This window comes from Coccinella septempunctata, chromosome 2, assembly GCF_907165205.1.
Source record: "Coccinella septempunctata chromosome 2, icCocSept1.1, whole genome shotgun sequence".
In the NCBI taxonomy this organism is placed as follows: Eukaryota; Metazoa; Arthropoda; class Insecta; order Coleoptera; family Coccinellidae; genus Coccinella; species Coccinella septempunctata.
In genome coordinates, this window is record NC_058190.1 from 10,335,675 (window position 1) to 10,354,165 (window position 18,491).

The 18,491-nt window shown below is 37.0% G+C and overlaps 1 protein-coding gene across 1 annotated transcript; it reads right to left on the minus strand.

Moving 5' to 3' along the window:
• Positions 1-3,123: 3,123 nt before the first annotated feature.
• LOC123306690 lies at positions 3,124-5,243 on the minus strand. The gene is made up of 2 exons (XM_044888809.1): positions 5,105-5,243; positions 3,124-4,941 (listed from the first exon to the last, which is right to left on the minus strand). The coding sequence occupies exon 2, from the start codon at positions 4,872-4,874 to the stop codon at positions 3,642-3,644; it is 1,233 nt and encodes a 410-aa protein (XP_044744744.1). The 5' UTR covers positions 4,875-4,941; positions 5,105-5,243; the 3' UTR covers positions 3,124-3,641.
• Between the last annotated feature and the right edge of the window lie 13,248 nt (positions 5,244-18,491).

The following is an 18,491-nucleotide window of genomic DNA, read 5'->3' on the forward strand; positions in this document are numbered from 1 at the left end:
ATATTATGTTTTTTATAATGTTCGTAATGTCTTGTCACGTAAAGTATGTTTCCAGGTGTATGAAGCTTTGGTATTATCATTGTTGAGGTATGGTATTGTGGTGTGGGGTGGTGCTGGTGAAACTAACATGAGAGGTCTGGACATAGTACATAAGGCCATAATAAAAATAATTTTGAAAGTTGGGAGAAGATTTGGAACTGACAGACTGTACGTAGAATCTCAGCAATTAAGTATTAAACAACTATATATATATATGAAGTGATTCTGAATCAGATGAAAAAGAGAAAAAATCTTGTTCTGCATGCAGTCCAAACGAGACAGGTTGTGCAAGAGAATCTTGTTATACCATTATTCCATAGAAAACATTTACAGAGTAGCCTTTTGTACTATGGTCCCAAATTTTATAATCTTCTCCCTCATGAATTGAAGGCATCATCTAGACAAAGGAGTAGAGTATATAAGAACCAACTCCGTACATATATAAGATTAAACTCAAATAGATTCGAGGATGTCATTTCTGCATAGTAGGTATTCTAGTGTTTTTTTGTATTTTGGCAACTCACATTTTCTGTTTGTTTTCGATGGAGAGAGTTCATCATCGGTTCTTGCAGAACTTGACAGTATACAAGCTTGCTTAGACTGCAGGTTCTGCAACTCAATTTTGTGAATTCTTATTTCAAATGTACATTTTCTTTATGATGAATAAAATTGAATTGAATTGAATTGAATTTGAATTGATACATTTTTTGAGTTAACATACATTCTTTTTTTCCCTCAGCTTTCCACAGGCGTGATTAGAAATGAAAAAATGTAACGTAATAATAATAGTTCTCATATCATTCTAGACGCGAGAATTCAAGTTTGCATCGATAACCGCTCAACTGTATAGTGGCGTATGACGAATTCAAGGTCAAATTCTGCTATCTCAATCGGCTGTTTTCACACCGTTAGTCAAGTTTCTATTTCAGACCCCGAAAATCGATGCAGTTCATGACATGAGCCTGATAAAAAAAAGTTTTTGTGATAATCACAAAGAAATTTTGTCAGTTCCGAATGCTGCAGAACACAGAATATTTAAAAAAAAATACTTGAAAAAAGTGCTGACTTGCACTTCATTATAAATGACTTGGAAGAGGAAAATGAAAATGAGGCTAAAGGAGTAAAAAAAATTGAACGAAGGTTTAAATCAAAATGTTTCCAAACTAGTTGAAAAAAAAAACAGAAACTAAAATTTTCATCCAAACGAAAGAACACGATAGCAGGAAACTCATTTTCTCATTTCCCATGATTGTTTCGACGAAGACTGGATCCAGTGATGTGAGCAGAGACAACCCAACTTGGTCTCTGGTTGTGAGAGTAATGGATTGGTCTATGAGGGATGCTCTGACGTAGAAAAGGGTCATACGCATTATAGGTGTTGAACTTTAGCTTTTCAGTAGTATATACAATTTTTTTTTCGTGTCCGATGTTACCCGCTAGTGTTGAAGAAATTCAAAATGTTCACTTTATTTTCTTTGAACGATCCGTCTGTTCCGATATTCCTGAACAGTACTGTCAGTATTTCAGAAACGATGCCTATTGGCCCAGTGGTTCGAGTTCTATTGTTATTCGATTGCGGGCCAGTAAAACCAGCAATATCGGAACAGGCCCGATGTATGTTTATTTTATGAAGTGTATGTTTGTACCTCTTCAGGACATGTGAAGTGTATGTGGAATAATCATTTCAAATTATGTTTGTTGGAAAAATTCGAGAATAAATTCATGTTTTACTATTTTTTCGTATTATGTCCGGTACTACCCGACTTTCCCCTAATAAAGTATAATAAGCCAGCATTCTTTGGACATTGTATTCAGACATGTTTTCCATCGATGGCTCCACAACAATTTGGAAAGTTCCATAAATATTGAGCATTTGCTCTCATGCGGTCTTCTGAGAGTTTTGGTATATAAGTTGAAAGCATGCGTTTCCTAATGCTTCGAAGCACTTGCCTAATTGAAACGCTAATCCAGCTTTGATGTTGACGATATTGGAATGCTAGTGATCTGAAAGACTCCCCTGTTGCCAAATATCTGAAAAATTATTTAAAATTTATATCTTATAATATCATTTTAATCTGGTTGGTAGCCTAATCTCAACATTAATCTTTAAACTTTCAGAAAAAGCGTGCCAAACAAGATGGAAGAATATTCGTGATAACTACACGAAGAGGAAAGGAGAAGATATGAAAGGCCAAAAAACTTGCTCAGCTAGAAATATTCAAATGGAAATTTTTTTTTCTAAGTACAAAAACTTGAGCTTGAGTGAGCACAGCAAATATTTAATATCTCTGTTAAATGTATCACAGTCGTTCATTTCCAGATCCATCAGTAACCTTAGTGAAAGTGATGGAAGTAGCGGATCACAAGATCTAGTGGATGATTCACAAATATTTTCTAATGATCTAGATTATATAGAGGGTCTCCAGAACTAATTGCCTTCGAAGCCCCTCCTGTTACCGAAGACTTCACGGATACCGAGAAACATCACGACGACCACTCAACCACAGTGGAAAAACCAGTAACAACTGCGAATACTCCAAGTAAGAGGAAAAGAAAGCCCGTTTCGAAAGAACGGAAACGAGTCATTGAAGAGATCAAGAGAGGGCGAATTGAAAGAACCCAGTTGATGAAAGAATTTCTGAGCCAAACATGTAATGAAGCCAAAGAGGAGGATTTTTTAAACTGCTTTTAACAGTGAATGTGAATGTTAACCATCCCACAGGATGGCTTTTATGAAGAACTGTTTTTAATATGAATTAGGACTCACTATTGTGTTCTGATGATGGCCATGGGCCGAAACATGTAGGCACATTAAAATTGAGTCCAAACAAACTGGAATAAGACCCCCTTCCCCCCGTGATTATATCCAGTAGGATGAATTTCAGAGAATCTTCAAAGAGGAGGTTACTCCAATCTCAATATTTTTCAAAAGTATTGCGTTGTTCTTCGTCAGAACCGGTCAAAGGAATAAAAATGAGGTCCTCTGGTCGTCAGAATATATAATTAACTTTAAGAGAGAAAAAAATGACATTATCAGAAACAATTATCATTTTCCACTACTCTCGTTGTCATCCAGGGTGTCGCCGACTGAGGCGCAACGATATTTTAGTGGACTTGTATGAAAGAAAAACGAATTTGACAAATCGAATATTGGCCAATTCCACCTACCTTTTAACAGCTGAATTTGTAGATCTCGCTGGGTAGTTTGGCTTGGCAGATCAGATTCACTGATTTTCTTGTTTGTGAAGACACAACAATGAGAATTGATGAGAATAATTAAGATTCGCTCGATCGAAATTTTCACTCTTCGGTTCAACAACATTCCAAGCATATGTCCTCCTTCTTCGCACCAGGTATCATATGAAAATTGGCCAACACACATGCGCGAAAAATTGAATGAACCGCGAAGTACGTACACTACACGCAACAAACACTTTAATTTGGAAGGAAAACAGAAAATAAATGAGGCGTTACAATAGTTCAATTGTAACAATAACAAAAATATATTGTATGAGAAAAAATTAGAAAGCAACCCATACATAAACAAAAAATGATGCCCGAACATTCCGCCCACCTAAAATAGAATTATTTTACATACATGATTATGATTGTCCTGGGAGAGGACATAATTTGACCAACGGTCTTTGCAGAATACCGCTAGAAGTGCGAACAGTAGCCACTCGTGCTATACCGTCCTTACCCAGATGAACATCAACCACGCGAGCTGTACGCCAACGTCGAGGAGGTTGCTGTTCATCCTTGATCAATACAAGTTGTCCTATAGATAACTGAGAATCGGCTGGTGTAAACCATTTTGTTCGTTGTTGCAAAGTATTTAGGTATTCAACATGCCACCGTTTCCAAAAATCCTGATGTAACCGAGTTAGCAGTTGCCATCTGGATAATCTGTTCATGGATAAATTGGATAGGTCAGGTTCAGGAAGGTCGGAAAGAAGAGCGAGGGTAAGAAAATGACCTGGAGTGAGCACAGATAGGTCATTTGGATCTGTACTCAAAGGACAAAGTGGCCGTGAATTTAATACCGCTTCTATTTGAACGAACACAGTATACAACTCTTCGTAGGTAAGCACCTGATCACCAACTAACTTGTAGAGATGCGTTTTAACGGATTTGATTCCGATTTCCCACAACCCTCCGAAATGAGGAGCTGAAGGAGGATTAAAATCCCAATCCATCTTCTCAGCTTCTGCGGCGTACTTCATATTATTGAGAAGTTCTCGTTGAGCACCTTTGAAATTAGTACCACCGTCACTAAATAACCTATTGCATCTACCTCTGCGAGCAATAAAACGTTTCAGAGCAGCCAGAAAGGCTTCACTAGACAAATCTGAAACGAGTTCCAGATGCAGTGCTTTGGTCGTGAAACACACAAAAAGACAGAGATATGCCTTGAGAACCTTTGCACCTCTACCTCTGGACATGGTAATGCGAAATGGACCGCCAAAATCGACACCCACACATTGAAAAGGCTTCAATTGATTAACGCGACAAGATGGAAGATTGCCCATCATCGGTTGTAAGGGTTTTGGATTAGAACGAAAGCACGTTAAGCATTTTGAAGTGACTCTTCGAATATGCTTTCTTGCAGATAAAATCCAAACCTGCCGAGAGAGAAGGAATTGTAATGTTTGTGAACCTGGATGAAGATATAATTGATGGAAATGCTTGATGAGCAGATCAGTGAATTTATTGTTACCTGGCAATAACGCTGGATGTTTATGGTCATATTGAAGGCCAGAAAACGATAATCGACCACCCACACGCAAAATATCATCATTTCCGATGAAGAGATTCAGTTTCTGAAGATATTTCATTGTGATAGGACGATTTGATCGAAGATTTTGAATTTCCTCACCAAAAACTCTTTGCTGAACGCATTTAATGAGAAAGTTGAGAGATTGTTTTCTTTCCACGGATAGGATGCTACCGACTCTTTTAGATAAAGGAGTTCTAAGATGGAAAATGAAACGATGTAAATATATTACAACTTGGTTGAGTTTAGAGAAGGAAGAATATTTAGCTATGAGCTCGTCAAATATATCAGATGAAGTGAAGGTACTCAGAACAACCTGACGCTCTTCATCAGTTGGAATTTCTTTGATTGGTGGACCACAAGTCTTCTCAATCGGATCCATAGACTGAAGCCATGGAGGTCCCGCCCACCATAAGGAATGGTCTAACAAACCGGAAGGAGAAAAACCCCGTGATGCACAATCTGCTGGATTATCTTGGGATTTAACATAACCCCATCTATCTGGAGGAACCAATTCTTGGATTTGTGCAGTACGATTACTCACGAAACTTTTCCAGCGGTAAGGAGATGATCTAATCCAATGAAGTACTACGGTTGAGTCTGACCAAGCGAATACTTCATCCACCTTTAATGAACCTTCATAAGATTTTATTACAATAGAAAGCAATTTTGCAAGGAGGAGCGCTGCACATAGCTCCAACTTTGGTAGAGTCATGCGTGTGATAGGTGAGACTTTTGACTTTGCACAACTGAAAGAAACATTTATTGTACCATCAACATTTAAAAATCGGAAATATATGACAGCGGCATACCCCTTTTCGCTGCTGTCCCCAAATCCATGAACTTCACATTTAGAAAATGATTGCGTGAATATTCTGCGCGGTATTCGCAGAGTGGACAGAATGTGCAACTCTGATTTGCACTGACTCCAGCGATTCAATATATCCGTAGGAGGAACGTCGTCCCACTGTAGACCGAGTGTCCAGAGATGTTGAATTAGATGTTTGACAAAGAAAGTGAATGGAGTTAGAAAACCGATAGGATCAAAAATATGTGCCAAATCCGACAGAATGGTCCGCTTTGTAACTGGTTTTTCGTTAATATCGATAGAATACGAGAAATGATCTCCAGATGGAAACCACCTTAATCCAAGAATTTTCAAAACCGAATTATCATCGAAATTCAACGACTGTTGATGTCGATGATCTGGTGGTAAATGATTTATTAGCTCTGGAATATTACTGGACCATTTTCTCAACTCAAAGCCGCCTCGCCTCAATAAAGAAATTAACTGTTCCTGTAAACCTCGAGCTCCCTCCAAGGTATCACTACCCGATAAAATATCATCAACATACGATTCCGATTGAAGAACCGTTGCTGCTAAAGGAAAGTCTATCTCTTCATTTGAAGCCAACTGCTTGAGTACTCGAAGGGCAAGATAAGGAGATGAACCAACACCATACGTAACAGTGTTCAATTCGTATACTTGAACCGGATCAGAAACCGAAAATCTGAACAAAATTCGTTGAAACCGTCTATGAGAAGGGTGAACCAGAATCTGCCTATACATTTGTTTTATATCTGCGGTTAAAACAACATTATGAAACCGAAATTTCAACAGAAGAACCATCACATCCTTCTGAAGCTTCGGACCTGTCAAAAGAATTTCATTGAGAGAAACGTTTCCCGAAACCTTCGCAGAAGAGTCAAAGACCACTCTGAGTTTTGTGGAAGGACTATTTGGGTTGAAAACAGCATGATGTGGCATATAATATTCATCAACAGAAGGACAAGCTTCAGGAAGTAACGTCATATGACCACAATCAAGATAATCGTGCATGAACTTGTTGTACTCGCAATGAAACTCGGGAGAGTTTTTGAATCTACGCTCTAGTGAAAATAGACGACGTAACGCCATGGAGTAGGTATCTCCGAAGGAACTGGAAATCGCTTCTTTGAAAGGTAACATAACCATAAAACGACCAGTAGAATCTCGAGAGTGACTTTCGACAAATATTTGCTCACATAGAGCATCTTCTGCCGAAGACTGTTCGAAGTTAGGAATTTCTTCGATTTCCCAAAATCGCTTGAGAGTTGCATCAATCGAAGAATTAGTTGTGAGATGAAAAGAGTTAATTTTTGTTGATGGGCTAGAAGTATTTCCCATAAGTATCCAACCGAATATGGTTTCTAACGCCGAAGGTTGAAATAGGTTTCCTTGTAAACGACCTGATTTCAGAATTAAAGGAAAAATAGCTGCTCCCACAAGCATATCTATAGAACCAGGAGAATGAAATGATGGGTCAGCCAAATTAATATTCGAAATAGAGTCCCATTTATGATAGGGTACAAAACTGTTGGGTATATTAGAGCAAATTTTTGGTAATACCACAGCTTCGATGGTATAAGACGGATTTATAGATCCAACAGGACGAATCGTACAGGTAACGGAATCAGAAACAGATGATGATGTCTCACCCAAGCCAAAAATACAAAGTGGAGTTTTGAAACATTTAAGACCTAACCGTTTGACGCATTTCTGTGCAATTATATTCGTCTGGGATCCTGGTTCCAAGAGAATGCGAATGGTTTGATATTGTCCTCGAGCATCTAAGATTTCAACTCTAGCAGTAGCTAATAAAACCGTAGACGGTGAAACAGAGGTGTTTGTTAAAACTTGAGGACCATATGAAGTGGAAGGAGATGAACTATCATTGACAGAATCATTAATGTTAGAAGATGGATCAATTGGTTTCAAATGTAACAATGTGTGATGATTCTTATGGCAATGGCGACAAGTTGACTTTGACGAACAATCTGATACTCTATGTCCCGAATGAAGGCAGTTAATACACCAGTTTTTATCTTTAACTATCTGTAACCTAGTTGAAGGAGATTTTTCCATAAAAGAAGAGCATTTATAAATTGTATGTTTATCGTTACAATAGCTACATGACAATTTGTTCATTGAATTCGATTGAGTGAAAAATGCTGAGCTTTTCTTATGAGGCTTATCATTTTGTTTCGATGTTAAATGCGCGCGTTGTGAAACTGCAAGCGTTAATGACTCTAGAGAGATGCACTGATTTTTAAGAAATTTAGTAAGAGCACGATAAGAAGGAATTTCTGTGGAACATTCCTGCAGTTCGAACCTCTTAATTGTAGCTGTATCTAATTTCTGCAAAAGTGAATGAAATAAAACGAAGTCCCATTGTTCAATGGGTAATTCCATATTCTTCAAACATGCTAAATTTTCAGAAAAAATAGCTAATAAATTTCTAAGACCATCTACTGACTCATTATTAAGTTTAGGTGCATTGCATATTTCCTGCCAAAATGAATTTGCTAGAAGCCTCTTATTTTGATACCTTTCAGTTAATGTTTCGAAAGCTGAATGATAATTTTCACTCGTTAATTGAAATCCCTTTAGAAGATTTCGCGTTGCAGGAGATAATGAACCGAGTAAATATTGGAATTTATCAATATCTGACAATGTGGCATTCTTGTGAATAAGACTATTGAAAATATCGAGAAACGTAGGCCAGTTTGTATAATTTCCATCAAATGTTGGTAAGGAAATTTTCGGAAGTTTGACATTTGGCGTTGTCGATGTTGTATCATTATTCGAAGCAGTTTCATCGGAAAATATGTTCGTATAAACAGTCTTAACAGTGAAGAAATTCTCCATTAAACTTGTTCTTATTGTTTTTTCAGCAGCCATATCCGGATTTTCGGTAGTTGACATTATCGAGATTATTGAATTATGCATTGTTTTGAATTCTTCGAGAATGTCATCTAAATTTGAACATCGTAATTTAAATCGAACATGCAAACTCTCATCAGTCACAGCCATATGAGCGAGTGCGAGAATTTCCTCAATCTCATCTACCTGCAGCTGACGAATCGCTTTTGCCTGCTTCAACTTATTACTACTCATTTTATTCGTAGGAATCAGGAATGAATGAACTTCGATATTCTGCAAAGATTCGAAGGAACAAATACAACAGATGAATCTCTATTATAGGTGTGTTCAATTACCCCCAGTTAAACCCGAAACTATTTACGAAATTAAGAATTAAATTGAATGACAAGTTTATTTTCAGAACGAAAATGAATATGAATGTGCGAATCGATGACGTGAATGAAAATAATCAGTGATGAAGGAAACAGATTGTGATGTTTACGATAAGCAATCGAAATGTGGGATAGAGGTCTGATGCTCTCTCCGCTTCTTATCGGAAACAACACGAGAAAAAAATGAATTAGGTGAAACGAATATTTATGAATTGAAATGAATGAATTTCAAAATTAAAATGTTTGTTGGAAAGAAAATTCGGCTCCGTAAGGACCAATGTCGCCGACTGAGGCGCAACGATATTTTAGTGGACTTGTATGAAAGAAAAACGAATTTGACAAATCGAATATTGGCCAATTCCACCTACCTTTTAACAGCTGAATTTGTAGATCTCGCTGGGTAGTTTGGCTTGGCAGATCAGATTCACTGATTTTCTTGTTTGTGAAGACACAACAATGAGAATTGATGAGAATAATTAAGATTCGCTCGATCGAAATTTTCACTCTTCGGTTTAACAACATTCCAAGCATATGTCCTCCTTCTTCGCACCAGGTATCATATGAAAATTGGCCAACACACATGCGCGAAAAATTGAATGAACCGCGAAGTACGTACACTACACGCAACAAACACTTTAATTTGGAAGGAAAACAGAAAATAAATGAGGCGTTACAATAGTTCAATTGTAACAATAACAAAAATATATTGTATGAGAAAAAATTAGAAAGCAACCCATACATAAACAAAAAATGATGCCCGAACACAGGGCTAGATTTATATTTCTATCGGAATCATGACGAATTTTCCGCAACATTCTCCACCCCGATGGCAGCAATTTTAACTGCTGGTCTTCTTAAAACTCCTCGATTGGGATTGATTTCCGCTGATCGGATTTGCCCATATTTTCCCGGAAATACCTGAATGATTCTACCCATTGGCCAAGAATTTCGTCATCGTCACATATTATAACGAGGTAGTCGATTTTGAAAGGTCTCGCTTTCAGGAACCATTTTGAGCGCTTAGTCAAGGTAGGTAAATATTCTTTCAACCAATGTCGCCAAAAGTGAGTCCAACTTTTCTCCATTGTTTTCTGGAAAATATATCGTCTTCCTGAAAATTTGTAGATAGGAACAAATAAAAATTGCCTCCCAATAAAAAATGGTTGGGAGTTAATGGTGCTCCATCAGTTGCGTCCAAAGAAATGGGAGTAAGCGGTCTAGAATTGACGATATTTTCTACATAAGAAAGAAGTGTCTGTAGTGTTTCATCTTTAGGATATTGTGAAGTAAGTACTGCGCTCAAGCCTTTCTTGACAGATCTAATCAACCTCTCCCAGCAACCTCCCATGTGTGGTGTTCGTGCTGGATTGAAATTCCACTTGATACCTTCTTCCATATGAATAAGGGTCTTCTGAATTTTTTGATGATCCAAATTTTTCACTTGTTGCTGTAACTCTCTATTAGTAACTATGAAGTTTGTACCACAATCAGAGAAGATTTCTCGTGGACAAGGTCTGCGGCAAGTGAATCTTTGTATGGCCATTATACAACTGTCTGTTGTTAGCGAATGAGCGACTTCAATGTGAATAGCTCTGACAGACATGCAAGTGAATAATAAACACCAACGTTTTTCATGTCTTCGTCCTACAGCAACTTCGATGGGTCCGAAGAAATCCATTCCTGTGTAAAAGAAAGGATGTGGATGTTTCGTCACTCTACACTAGGGTAATGGTCCCATTTCTGGCAATTCAGATTTGGAATCTCGTCTCTAACACCAAAGACAAGTATTTTTCACTTTCTTGACAATTGTTTTAATCTTAAAAATCCAAAATTTTCTTCTTAGTTCCATTATAACAGATTCTGTTCTTTGATGTAAAAATCGTTTATGCACATGTTGTACCAACAATCTTACTGCTTTGCAATCATCTAGGATTACAGGAAATTTCGTCATTCGGTCAATTTCAGAAGATGCTTCCAAACGACTCCTCATCTTAATTATTCCATCTTCATCAAGGAAAGGTGACAATGGAAACAGTTTATTTGATTTTTTTCAAGGCTTTTTTACTCTTCAGGTGTTTCACTTCTTCTGGAAATAGGAGAAACTGCATTGCAATTAGAGTCATTTTTTCTGCCTCTTCAATTTCTTCTAAGGTGAGTTCAGGCACATCCAATGATTTATTCAGTGTATTTCGAATTTTCTATGACTTTTTAAGTTCCTTGTGAAACCAATAATCCAGGCAGTGCATCTAAGATATTTCAACTAGGATGAGAATCTGTAGATATATGAATTCGGAATACTCCAGATACAATTTTCTTTCTCCATATGAACAATCACGTACTCCTTCTTCAGTTCTAAATCAGACTTATGATTAAAAAATATAGGAGGTTGGTCTGGCCATTCGGATTTACAGTTTTTCAAGAATGGTGGACCTTCTAACCATAATGAATTCAATGTTAGAAATTTTTCCTTGCAGAAACGAGTCAATAGGTCGGCAGGATTCAAGTCAGTCGATATCCATTTCCACTCTTCGGGTCTTGTGAGATCATGGATTTCTGTGATTCTGTTCGCTACAAATTGTTTATATTTTTTGGAGTCGGATTTTATCCAATGAAGAACAGACTGGGAATCAGACCAAAACATTCTTCCTTTTATTTCTACTTCCAGGGAATTTTGAACTGCTTCAGCAAGTTGAGATCCAAGTACAGCTGCCTGAAGTTCCAGACGTGGTATTGAAATTCCTTTCAGGGGGGCAACGCGATTTTTCGATATAATTAGGGAAACTGAGATTATTGGACCACTTTCGTTTCTCAAATAAACTGCTGCTGAATAGGCTTCTTCACTGGCATCAACGAATATGTGGAGTTCCGTAGATCCATAACTGTTTGAGAGTGGTAAATAACACCTTGAAATTTTGAACGTCTTCACATTATTTAGTAAATTGAGCCAGATTTCCCATTTTGCTTGAAGATGTCTTGGTAGACGTTCATCCCAGGTAATATTTGAACGCCAAATATTTTGTAATAAAATTCTGCCAGCCACTAATATTGGGGATACAAGTCCTAGTGGGTCGAAGATACTCATCACAACTCTCAATACCTCTCTCTTTGCTGGACTTTTTAAATGAATATTTTCAAATTTTGATTCATTAACTCGAAAAATAAACGTATCTGCTTTCGCGTCCCACCACATTCCTAAAATCTTCTCTGTAGCGAGGCCATCATCTGAATTCAACTGTTTGTCACTGTGGGCTTTGAGATCTTCAGGGATATTGTCTAAAACTTTTTTCGAATTAATGATCCAATTACATATAACAAATCCACCGGCTTTATGAATTTCAATTACTTGCCGAATTCTGTTAATAGCACTATCAATTGTTTCACAGCAGTCTAAATGGTCGTCCGTGTATTCCTTGGTACAAATGGCTTTACTAGCTTCAGGATATTTATCTTCAAATCTTCTGGAATTCAATTTCACCACATAAAGGCATATATCTATTATATTCTATATCAATAATGGGATGCCGGAAAGGCTGTGACTAGAGTCCCGACTCGGGATCCGTGTCCAGTCCCGACGGACGAAATCAAATGACTCAATCAGTTTGTCTATGGACTCAATTACCAAACAAGTCTCTTGTCCTTACTCGGGATCCTTGTCCAGTCCCGACATTGTAAAAGAGTTTTGAGGTTATGTTCGCGAATCCTATAATATTAGTTATGAATAGTTGCGACAAAATACAAAAGTAGTGATTGCTTATCAAAAAATAGTGTGGGCTTTTTCAAAATCAAGATTGCAAAGACAGGAGAAATACTATCTTGGAATATGAGAATGGAAGGAGCATCGAAGTATGCAATTCTAACTGGTGAGAAAGTTGAGAATTGCTTAGTGTAAATTGATCCAGAGGAATTGCCAGACAATTTTTGATTCAGAAGTGAACCTCTTCCTCACGGCAATTCTTGACTTAAAAAATGTGATCGAGAAAGGAACCTGGAAAATATATTTGTGAAATGTATGATATTCTATACGAAATAACGCTACAATGCTGCGGCACCTCAATGAAATGTATTTTTATTTGAAGTGTATGAGAATTTAGCCAAAAATGTAGAGGTAGTGGTTCTGTTTAAAATGTTCACCTTAGATGTTTCATTTCAAGATTGCTCTTTTTTCTCTTTATAAATGTGATGATTTGAAAATAAAATATACTTTAACAACATATTTACCTTTGTAGCAACTCATATCTACATGCCCGATTGAAATATAAATCATTGTTTCTAATTGACTGGGCCTATGCCCATGATTGGGCCTATGCGCATGATTTTCGCTACTTCTTTCACTGCTTAATAATTTCAAAGCACCAGTGCAGCGTATCGTTGAATTCGGGACCGAATATCAGTCCCGAATTTTATGACGTCACTCCGGACTGGACACGAGTCCCGAGTCGGGACTCTAGTCACAGCCTTTCGGAAATTGAAGCCAGCACGTGGCCGGAATCGACTTCTGCGCATGTGCACAAATATTAAGAATTAAAATACTTGATTAGCTCTGTCTCTTTCTGATACATGGTTTTATGGATTGACAGGAATGAAATGATTTTACTTCACAACCATTCGAATATTTTCGACCTTTACCTATCAATATGTTGATATTGGTTTGAATCAGGTTCAAACTCAGGTTTGTATTACGTAGTTATTTGTATTTCATCGTTGATTTCTAATAACTAGAAGTCAAAATTCATGAAACTTCATCATTTTGCAACATTAGAGGCTCGGATTCATAACAACAATGAAATACTATGTGTTTTCCACAGAAAACCTGTGGAGTGCGGAGATTGACAAAAGTGATGTTGAATCAACAACATTGTAGGACTGTGAATACATTTTTCTAGGTTGTTTACTATAGTATATTAACTGCATTGTAGTGCAGTGTAATAAATCGGAATAAGAGAGTTCGAATTAATTTGGGATAATTCGAAAGAGGTATCGCTAGAATTTTTTATACATTATTGCAGCCTTGCTGCAGAGGCATTTATTATGCGGAAATATGATACTTTGAGGCGCTTGAGATCAGACGGTATTAAGTCGCAGGGATTTTAAATGATAACCTGACCGATACGAGTTGAAAATGTTTTTCATGACTCTCAGTAAGGAGATCTGTAATTGATTTCAGTATCCGGTGATAGGGACTTCGGAACAAGCGAAAATGGTTAGTCATGTAGATTAAGAAAGATTTATTAGTCTGGAGACCCTGAGAGGAAAACAGTTCTCAGAATTCGAAGTAGCCGAAATTTTCTTGTAACCACCGAGCTTGGGAACGCTGATTTTTCAACCCAGCAAGAATGATCGTCCAATGATTTCGATATCGGGACGTTTTGGTACCACCCATAGCATGGGAGAGAAAGACCGGGGGAAAAAGTACCTCGGAAAAAGTTAGTCAGTCGGTCCGGGGAGCGTGATCAAAAATAATACCCCTTTAAGTCGGTCCGGGGACGTGATCTGAAAAATATCGAAAATATACCCCTTCGAGTCGGTACGGATAAGTAGAGAAGTTATAAATCTTTTGTAGAGTCAGTCAGTAAGGAAAAGTATAGGGACTTAGAATAATCAGGTTTTCACGAAGTAAGAGAAAAAGTCTAGGTAGATCACGGAATAGAATCGGAGACTCGGTCGGCTCATAGATATTTGGAAAAGTTCAGAGTAAAGAAAAGTCCAGTCCTTTGTTTTTGTTGATTTTGTTCAAGTAGAAACGGAATATCGGGAATTAGGTAGTTGAAGAAATTTGGAAATAATTTGAAGTTAAAGTCAGTTTATCGGAAGGCAGTAAAGTAACATTCGAGGAGTGATCGTTAATTTTCTTGATTCGTAGTAAGACCAGATATAAACTTGTGTTGAAATTTTTAGATAGGGAAACTTAAAGCGAAAAACGTTTGCGACGAAAAAGTGCGGGAAGTTCGGTTGAGTGTAAAGAATTCGCCGATAAGTGCGGGTAAAGTCTGGTGTCGAAAAGTTTTCATCGGCAGCGTCAGCCAAACAGCAGTCGCAGAAAAGGTAGAAAGTTCCAATTTTTATTCGTCCAGAGTCTTGAAAGCTCCTCTTAAATTCATTGATAAAGCATTGATTTATTATTGAGCGCTAAGTTGGGAAGTTGAATTTTAACCCAAGATTTTGGTTATGGAAGTATGTTTTATTGTTTTGCGCTTATTTGCATGTGTTTAAGAAATTGAAGATTTTTGTTGGTCGTCTTCGACCGAGTACGTATTTGTAGAGAAGTTCCAATTTTATTTTTCCAATAGATTTAATTGTTAAAGTTTTTCATGAGTTTCATTTAAACATCTCCCCAGAAATAATAATATTCAACTTCAAGACCTGTCCTTCGTGCGACGGGCCGGATCCTCATTACTTTTTCCCCTTTCGAGGGCCTTCAATTTTTGTGTATTTAACATCTAGAAATAATCACCCCATGATCAGTGGAAAGCCGCTCTTCTACTGATCGAGATACTGGGGTGCGTTATTACATAAGTCTGTTATTGTCTTGAAATTCAGTTGGCAGTTGAGGTGAATTCTAGTTCAATTCATGATTGTTTTTTTCAGCACTGAAATAGTGAAACATCTAAATCGACATCTATATCTATAAAGCTCAACTGTAGTTACTAATTTCTACCAGTTTCTCATCTTCTAAATATTCTTGTTGCCAAATTGATGATTGTATTGCTTCTATCGAAGCATGGCTCCTTTAATGAGCTCTCTGTACTTTTATATATAATATATCTACATATTTCATTAGATGTTGACCAAAAATATGTTTTATTGAGTATTGAGTAGATTTACAAGAGGGGAAATTCAGGAGGTGAGATAAGTATGATGTTTACACGTACACGCAATATCGAAACTGGTATGAAACAGTAATATAAAACGAACTTGTTATTATGTCACTCTTGAGTTTACTGAGTATGAATAATACACGTTCCTATTCGGCACTTATTATTTCAAAAATCATAATAATATTGGGTGAATAGTTTTTATGCACTTATTTGGTTTGTTCTCTTTTCGTTGTTTCATCTGAAAGTTGAAAAAAAATGGATACGTTGTCGATGAATTTAATATTCATTAACTTTCGCCTCATATAAAATTCTTCCCAAAATTTGTACAAGAATTAAGAAATAAATCATCATTCGAATTCATTCAACGTTTAATATGAAAACAAACTAACCAATATCTTGATTGTCATTTTCGAACTTCTAATTCACGTACAAGTGGATTCCTCCCAACGATTTGGCTTCATTTTTTGTCGTAGTCTAGAACGCGTGTTATCAATATTGGTATATAGATATATGCATAAAGTGCAGTCAATGGTGAACAAGTTGCTCCAAAAGTCATTGCTTTCATGATGTAGGTGTCTGGTTTTCTATGCCTCTCCATTTCACGCCAAAGAAATCTTTGAGAATCGACATCTTCTGTATTTATGTTAAGTTGATGAAACATTTCCTTTATGTCTCCAACAAAGGCGATGGCATGCTGTCTAAATTTCATGAGGACCGCTGGTAGTGAATTCAAGAGATCGGGTCCAGTTAGTAAAGCATCGTTCAAGGATGCTCCATGACTTTTTGCTACAGCATCGAACACTAAACGCAATTTTCCAGGTTTATTTGGATTGCGCACTCCAAAGTATGTCAAATAATAAGTTTTATTGTGTGCCTCTTCTACACTTAATTTCTTTACGTAATTTTTGTTTAGATATTCATCTATTTTCCGACAGTATTCTTCCGCTAATATTGGGTCTCGATCTAATTTACTATTCCATGAAGTCGATTTAGAGCGTTGTTATAACTGGGAGGAAATCTGAAATTTTCTGTGGCCCATAACAGTCCAGATTCATAACGTTCTCCTGTATAGGCAGTTGTTTCTTCTAAAATTTCTAGTGCCTTCTCCTCATTCGGTGATAATGAAGTTTCGTAATTCGGCTTTGTAATTCCATAGTTATGAAGATTAAATGAATCTTTGACTTAGGCCCGGTACTTTCACCTTCGAATGAATTTTATTCAACGAATAATGACGTACCGACATTCGATCTATGACAAATAAACTCTTCTAATTAAGTTTCAATGACAGATTTATTCGATGAATAACACTATCTGAAAGTGAAAAGACTGCATTTTTACTAATCTTACGAATAAGACTTAATAAATGCGAATAAATTTATTTATTCGCACGTGAAAGTACCGGGCCTAACCTATGTAAATCATCTTCAGATTGTTGATAACAAAAGAAATTGAAATCTGAATTGTCGAGAATATCCTTTTTGCATCTAAATTTTCCGTGAACAATCCATCCAAGTTTAGTCCAGCTTAAAATTGGTGAATTTGGTGGACCTTCATAAATCTTCTAGGCATTATGAGATGGTAGTTATCTTGTCCCAATAAAATAGTTGGTCTAACGTCGTTCTTGAAAAATAAGTTTTGCGGACAAATAGACAGATGAGACCATTCATTTTTCACCTTCGAGATATCGAAATTCTGGCTCGGCAGACTGAAACCAGTCATAGTTCGAACGTCATCGATTTCATATTCTTCGTTTTCGTAAAGCCCCCTTATTTTCAGTTTCACTCGACGAGAATTTTGATCTTTGTGACTTGTTGAATTTGTCCAGCAAATGTTCAATGGATCTTCCTTTCCATTTAATCCCAGATATTCTGCAAGGTTGTCTTCGATTAGAGAAACAGTAGATCCGTCGTCAAGCAAGGCATATGTTTCGATTGAGTTTTTCTCTCCGGATAAAACAACTGGACAAATCCGAAGCAAAACTTTCTCATTATAACTAGGAGTCGTTGAACAAAATCATGGTTGGCTATTCGGACTCTCGAAATTGTTTGATTGTCCTTCTGAAACTTGTTTATGTAGGACATGATGATGGAATTTTGTGCAATTGTTAATTCCACATTTTGTCCTCCTTTTACAAGATTTGATTTGGTGTCGTCCAAAACAAGAGAAACACAACTTCTTCCTTGTAATCAATTCCCATCGACTGTCGATACTTCTTTCTAAAATCTCTCTTCATTTTTAAGTTTGATGATTTTGACTACAAATTTGGCATTTTGGTGTTACTTGCGTTAGAACATTTCTATTGTTGGAGTTTCTTAGTTCTTTGGGGCTGAAGTTTTCTTGTCGTCTCCTGTCATCTGCTTTGGGTTGTAAAAATATACTCAGAATTTTAGCTTGATGTTGGATCCACGAAGAAAATATATCCAAAGTAGGCATTCCAATATTATTCATTCCAGACAGATGGACTGCCCAATTGTACTTCAAATGAGTGGGTAATTTACTGACAAGCTCCCTCAATACTTGTGGATTACTCAGATAGATCTCCATGTTGAGATTCTTTGCTGTAGCGCTGAAATTTTGAATTTCAGTGGCGAATTTGATGAAACTGGCTTGGTCATCTTCTTTCAGATTTGGCAGGAAACGAATTTTTCTGAGAATTGTCTCTATTATGAATTCTGGTCGCCCAAATGTCATCGCAAAGGTTTCCATAATAGAATGTGTATTTTCGAACGATATCAACAGCGGTCGAACAGCCTCGAGAGCTTCCCCATTGAGACATTTCTAAAGTCTGG

Excerpts from the sequence above, each read along its gene's own strand:
- LOC123306690 (XM_044888809.1), bottom strand. The coding sequence starts at position 4,874 with ATGAAATATCTTCAGAAACTGAATCTCTTCATCGGAAATGATGATATT.